Source organism: Montipora capricornis, chromosome 4 (genome assembly GCF_036669925.1).
Source record: "Montipora capricornis isolate CH-2021 chromosome 4, ASM3666992v2, whole genome shotgun sequence".
Lineage (NCBI taxonomy): Eukaryota > Metazoa > Cnidaria > Anthozoa > Scleractinia > Acroporidae > Montipora > Montipora capricornis.
In genome coordinates, this window is record NC_090886.1 from 38,192,963 (window position 1) to 38,200,462 (window position 7,500).

Sequence of the window (7,500 nt, forward strand, 5' to 3'; positions counted from 1 at the left end):
TGTGCACTACAAACCTACTGATTCACACAGTTATTTGTTGTATTCATCGTCACATCCATCACATGTCAAGAATTCCATTCCTTATTCTCAATTTCTTAGACTTCGACGTCTATGTAGTGTTGACACCGATTTTTCCAGCAAATCAGAGGAGATGTGCCAGTTCTTCGAAAAACGTGGCTATCCTGTCTCTGTGGTCAAAGCGGGCCATCATCGCGCCCAAAAATTTGATCGACAGTCATCACTACAAACGTCACAAAAAGATAAGAATGACAGAATTCCATTCACCCTGACTTTCCATCCTCATAATCACGCAGTCAAAAGCATCATTCTTAGTAATTTTAAATTACTCCAAAATGATCCCTAGACTAGTACAATCTTTTCGCAACCTCCACTTATTTCATTCAAACGCGACAAAAACGTAGGCAACTTTTTAGTTAGAAGCGCGCTCAAAACTAACGAGCAACCCGGCACGTTCAAATGCGTGCGCTCACGATGCAAAACTTGTCTTTTCATTGTTAACACTAGCAAGATATCGGGACCTAAGCGATCTGTTAAGATCACCGATCGTTTCACATGTACCTCCGCAAATGTCATTTATTGCATAACCGGTACGTTATGCAATAAATTATACATTGGTGAGACAGGTAGACGACTAGGTGACCGATTCCGCGAACACCTTCGCGATGTTGAGAAGAATGACAAGGATGCATCTAAGCCAGTCGCTCGCCATTTTAATCTGCCTAACCACTCCAAAAAACACATGGCTATCTGCGGCCTTTCCCTACATCTAGGTACGACGGAAAGCCGCAAGAATCTGGAACAAAAATTCATCTTTCAAATCGGCACCCTTAATCCTCACGGTATTAACGAACGCTTTTCATTTAACTAATATATTCCTATTTTTCACGTTGCCATGTTACCACCAATAGCGTAGCTCCTACTCTACTATAAAAACTACACGTAACCCATAATCCCTCGATTGGCTCTGACGAAGGGCTAACGCTCGAAACGTCAGCTTTTAGAATCTCTGTACGGTGGCCAATTTACATTATCAACTCCGTTGATAAAACCAAATTTTTGTATACTACTTCCCCACCGACGCAGCACCACAGTTTCTTTAGAAACTACCCCTTCATTCACAGTTTAATTTATATACGTTTAACAAATGTCACAATTTGATGCAAAAACCGGTTTATTTGACTAGAAAAGTGGCTGAACTCTAACTGAACTGAACTGAACTTAATTGTTGGCAACACCAACAACAACAACAAGGGAAAATACAACACAACTAGTTCAGGTTGACGGCTCCTCAAACGTCATATGATTTTGGTAATGTGCAAGTAAAAGCTCCTCGCTGCTCAATTCCTCCTGGCAAAGCCAACAGGGGAGCAGCCCCTGTTCATTTGCACTTGCAGAACGGTCTCCTGCTTTTTCATCTTTTCTGACACCTCTGTTGCAAAAAGACTTTCTTATTGGCTTACGTTTATTACGCTTTTCTCCAGTATGGACTCTTTCATGTTTCCTCAAACTTCCTGCTTGGCTAAAACACTTGCCACATTGTTTGCATTTATAAGGCTTCTCTCCTGTGTGGACTCTTTCATGTGTCCTTAACTGTCCTGCTTGGCTAAAACTCTTGCCACATTGTTTGCATTTATAAGGCTTCTCTCCAGTATGCACTCTTTCATGTTTTCTTAAATCTCCTGCTTCCGTAAAACACTTGCCACATTGTTTGCATTTATAAGGCTTCTCCCCTGTATGGACTCTTTCATGTGTCCTTAAATGTGATGCTCGGCTAAAACACTTGCCACATTGTTTGCATTCATAAGGCTTCCCTCCAGTATGCACTCTTTCATGTGTCCTTAAATGTGCTGCTCGGCTAAAACACTTGCCACATTGTTTGCATTCATAAGGCTTCTCTCCAGTATGCACTCTTTCATGTCTCCTTAAATCTCCTGCTTCCCTAAAACACTTGCCACATTGTTTGCATTCATAAGGCTTCTTTCCAGTATGCACTCTTTCGTGTGTCCTCAAATTTCCTGCTTGGCTAAAACACTTGCCACATTGTTTGCATTCATAAGGCTTCTCTCCAGTATGCACTCTTTCATGTCTCCTTAAATCTCCTGCTTCCCTAAAACACTTGCCACATTGTTTGCATTCATAAGGCTTCTTTCCAGTATGCACTCTTTCGTGTGTCCTCAAATTTCCTGCTTGGCTAAAACACTTGCCACATTGTTTGCATTCATAAGGCTTCTCTCCAGTATGCACTCTTTCATGTCTCCTTAAATCTCCTGCTTCCCTAAAACACTTGCCACATTGTTTGCATTCATAAGGCTTCTTTCCAGTATGCACTCTTTCATGTCTCCTTAAATCTCCTGCTTCCCTAAAACACTTGCCACATTGTTTGCATTCATAAGGCTTCTTTCCAGTATGCACTCTTTCATGTGTCCTTAAATGTGCTGCTCGGCTAAAACACTTGCCACATTGTTTGCATTTGTAAGGCTTCTCTCCTGTGTGGACTCTTTCATGTGTCCTTAAATGTCCTACTTCCCTAAAACACTTGCCACATTGTTTGCATTTATAAGGCTTCTCTCCAGTATGCACTCTTTCGTGTGTCCTCAAATTTCCTGCTCGGCCAAAGCACTTGCCACATTGTTTACAATGATAGGGCTTCTCTCCATTATGCACTCTTTCATGTTTTCTCAAATATTGGCTCTGACTAAAACACTTGCCGCATTGTTCGCATTCATAAGGCCTCTTGCCAGCTGCAGTATGCACTCTTTCGTGTGTCTTGCACTCATAAAGTTTTTTGGCGGTATGAATTCTGCCATGTCTGGTTAAACTTCCTCTTTCACTAAGCCCCTTGCCGCCCCTCTTCTCTTCAGTATGGACTGGCAACGCCATAAAACAAGAATATCATTGGTGCCCTTCTTTGCCGTACTCTACAAAACAAGGTGAAATCACCAAATTTTGAAATTTTCTTTTCACCTGCGCTGTAAGTTCCTAGAACTTGCTAGTTGTCCTACACTTCACTCACTAAATAATAGCAATGATACAATAACGTTGTTGTATTTACTTCCTTATAACTGTTTTATATTAAGAATTTGATTTTCTTTTTATTAACTTCCTTTAGATCGTTTTTTTTTTCTGACTTAAATGTTGACCTTCACTTGACTTAGCAGTCGGTTGGATGGTTTTGATGAAAATAACTTCTTTTTCTTGTGTATTTTAGTGCTAAGTGAGATCACAATTCGTAAAACATGCCAAGATCAGTTTTGCGCAGGAATTGCCATATGATCAATAATGGTTCTTGGCCTGAACAGAGAAGGTATCTAAAAAATGAACAAAGTGTTACGGTAATACGAGTAACGAAAACGTTCAACTTGTCTTGCAACATTGCTGCGAAACTAGTCGAAAAGCGATGTAGCGCGTTTTACATCCCACACACAACCTGTCCTCACAACAAAAATAATGTGTTGCAAGTTGCTGCAGCATGTTACAGAAAGTTGAGGTCCGTTCTACTTTCTGCAACAAATCCCCCAAAATACTGCCCGTCTTACCACTCCTATAAGGCAACTTGTTTCGTAACAAAATCACTTTTCTAGAGCTCTTGATTTGTCAAGAGTGGTGATTACGTCATACGTGGCTGCAGTACGTTTCCTCTGCGAAGTGGCGACCACCGTCTTTGTTTTCATAGATCAATTAAGCTTACGTGACCTCGTAGGTGGCCAATCAGAGGCCTGAATTAACGCAACTTGCAACACATTTTTTTTTTTGTTGTAAGACAGGTTGTGTGTGGGCTGTAAAACGCGCAACATCGCTTTTCGACTAGTTTCGCAGTGAGTGACGTCATCAGTCCTCTTATTTGCATATTTTACACATTTTTCAAACTTAAATATCTCCCGAACCAATGCAGATATTTCCAAACGGTAAAGAGCGTTTTAAATCTTTCTTGGAATTCTATGTGATAAACCGAAAAATCCAAGGGATAAAGTTTTAATCATAGTAGCACTTCAACCACCTAAGAAGCTGGGATTTGGAATTTTTTATGTTCAAGAAAAGAAAAAAAGAACTTATATCAGAACTATTTTAGGCCAAGTCGTGTTCTTTCTTCTCTTTAAGGGTGAAAGAAAGCATTGGGCTCTTTATAACTGGTTAAGATTCTGTTGGGGGTTTACTCAATGGCTACCTGAGAGAAAATCCAAAGGCCTCTCTTACACTGTTTTGTGATAAATCATCCGCACTGAATGTACATAGGATGAAGAGTCTACACGTGATCAAATGGTCTGAAGATGGATCCAATCAGCGTGAGGCCGAAGAAACCACGATCTTTTGTTGGGAGCAGTTCATTTTACTGGTGATTTGATACCCATTCCTTTGTGGGGGCAAACAGTTGTCATTGGGCCATATACTTATGTGCCTAGTAAGTTCATTAAGACATCATATTTTGCCTCCACAACAAACTGTGAGTGCAATAAAAATGCATTAGGGAAATGACCTATTATTCAAAGCAGTGGTTTTAGTGTGTGCACAGACTTTGAGCGTGGCCAATGTAAACATGTACTTCCAGTCTTATACCATTGGAAGAGTAATGCTAAAAAAGGGATAGATGCGACTCATGCTGCACAATAATTGCAAATTAACCTTTATATCACATTCAAATGCAAGGCAAGATTGGAAGAATCCTGCTGTTCATTGGAAGTCACTCAGTGCTTGTTCTGCACACAACTCTTTATGAGTGTTACTGATTTTTTACTGATCATCTTTGTTTGGCAAATACGATCAACAACGTTATGACATCTGAATTTGTTTCAAACATAATTTATTTCACCCAAAACAGAAAGAAAAGGTGATTCCCTTATCCATTTCCTTTTAAAAAAATTGGCTTGTGGTAATTTGTACTGCTTCTGTGCTTTATGCTATGTGTATCTATGAGGGTTCCTGTGAAGGTTGTACTCTGGGAGACATTCTCTCGTTTATGACTGGTGCTTTCACTAGATTGATCTCTATTTGTTTTTATGAATTTGATGGAGGGAGAAGACCATAGTCCTCCACATGCAGCTTGCAGCTCTATTTTCCTAGAGGCATTTAAGATCAAGCTGTGTTTACAGCTCTGATGTTGAGTTCACTGACTGATAGTTGTGGGTTCAGAAATATATAACACCATTATTTACATAGCTCCATACAAAGAAATCTAAAACTTGTACCCAAAAGTGACAAGAATAGACCGATAAGTATTATTTGGCTAACTCAATGTTGTACCCAATTCAAGTTTCTCGGGGTTAAGATTCTTTGTGTGATAAATTCGCATGACAATGAAGCATTCACATTTAAATGATATGGGAATACTTGGAACAAAACGTTTTATTCCCAAAAGATTTGAATTGGGTACAACATTGAGTTAGCCAAATTGGTCTATTATGTTGTTGGTTCCCTTTTCAAAGACGTTGTTCACGTTTTTTTTTTTTCAAACGATAGTACAGGTTATTTACATACAACAAATGTTGCCTTGTTATGTTGACAATGACATCTTAAGCCTTTGCAAGTCAATTAAGTTCTTATCATTCTTATCACAAGAGCAACGATGTATTTTTTAAATTCCCATTTTTAATGATGATGTTCAAGTTCAAAAATCATGTTCATATTTTCTGTAGTGCTCTCGTGATTTTAACACGAAATTAAATGTATCATACAGTTACATTAATCAGTACCTCAGTGTATAAACAATAGAATTAACATTGTTGTTGTTATTGAAAATATTCTTCATACTTATTTTCTTCCACAGTGTCTGCAACATGATAGCGCCCATAGTCCAGATCACACAATGGGACTGGCAGGCTTAAGTTGCAGCTACCACCATGTAACTGTGGTAGGTAGTACAGAGACTCCAGGGTCTTCCACTAATAGTGTCAAGATGAGATTTCTGAATAAACCGCATGCCCCATGGTATGTTTGCTGACTGTCACTTGAGCCTGCTGTGTCCCGTGCCTTTCCTTTACAGGAATTCTGCTGTTGTAAAGTGAGCCCATACAACATGAAGTATCACATGAGGATTCAGTCACTAGATGTGAGTACCTGCTGAGCATGCTCAACAAAATGAATTTCTAATAAAATGCAGTTTAATATCTTGTTTCATATGGTTGCTAGCTAATTTTCCTCCCTTTTAAAGAAGCGAGTGTTCGCTGCTTGCAGATTTCTTTTCCCAAACTCGTCAGCCCAGCAAACGCAAAAAGAAAAGAGACTTCTGCTAGCATGGAACACTCGCTTCTTTGAAAGGGGGGAAATTTACTTGCAACCATGTGAAGTAAGGATATTTTATGACACATAACATGAGAATTTTATTCCATAAAGCTCGTTTGTACAAATCTATACGCTTTACTTTCACATGTGAAAAAGGCCTATACAGCCAATCAGAATGACGTACAGCTATTTCACATGTGGAAGTATAACCAATCAACGATAGCGTAAAGGCGTTTTCATGCCAGTCACTCGTGAATCTCGTGCAAGTCGTGCAAATCCTACTTTGTTTTTGAATTAAATTAAATTTGCATTTGGTTCTATTGTTAGTGAGGTTTTGTTTCTAATTCGCGTTCAGAAAACTGTTTTAATGAAAATTCTCATGTTATGTGTAATAAACAGTTTACGACATAGAAAGTGCTTTGTACGGGGTTTTATTCACTCGTTGTTTGTGTCAAAAACCCTCACTCGCTCGTTCATCGCTCGTTCGGGTTTTTGACACAAACAACTCGTGCATAAAACCCCGTACGCCGCACTTTCTATGACGTAAACTATATAAACCGCATTTTATTAGTGTCAAGCTCACTTTGCAACTCCTGCAATACAGATTGTTCACATGTTACAAGAACTTAAAATTAATTTTGAAGAAAAAAAATTAATAGAAAAAAAAAACAAGACCACAAAAACTGCTGCTGAGCCATACCATCAATCTGAAGTACTTTATGCCACTTTACACACTTATTCCTCCTTGAAATAATTTGTGAAGGTCTTGAGACATAAAAATTCCAATCTTGGTTTGAAAAAAATGTGACATTGTACTTTAAAAACAAAATTTCACTCCTTAAGCCTCAATATCCACATGCAAATACTCCTGACCAATCTACATTCATTCTGTTAGGCTATTAGTTGAGAGGATTTGCTAGAAAGATAAAATCTTCCCTCAAGTGATCATAATAATTAGTATGTGTAATCAAATGGCGACGAGTGAAATTAGGAAATAATTTCACGCGCGTTTTGTCAAAATTCTGATAATAGGCGAGGGAAATTATCAGAATTTTGACAAAACGGAAGTGAAATTATTTCCTAATTTCACGAGAAAACCATTTGATTACCTTTTAATGTCGTCGGTGACAAATTACGCTCACCGTGACCGTAATGTAAAATCGCTCGAGTACTTTATCCAACTGCTCGGGAAGAATCATCTCCAGGTTTTTCTCAAGGCTATTTTCGTCACACCACTTCTCAAAAACTCTCACCCAGTTAATT

At 38.8% G+C, this 7,500-nt stretch overlaps 1 protein-coding gene across 1 annotated transcript in view; it reads right to left on the reverse strand.

The window, feature by feature from the left end:
* Nucleotides 1-1,174: 1,174 nt before the first annotated feature.
* The window catches only part of LOC138044697 (zinc finger protein 345-like), a 15,557-nt gene continuing 9,231 nt past the window's right edge, over nt 1,175-7,500 (reverse strand). The window contains exon 2 of the mRNA XM_068891144.1: nt 1,175-2,939. Within this exon, the coding sequence (XP_068747245.1) occupies nt 1,294-2,901 (1,608 nt within the window). The 5' untranslated portion in view covers nt 2,902-2,939 and the 3' untranslated portion in view covers nt 1,175-1,293. The remainder of the gene's footprint in view (nt 2,940-7,500) is intronic.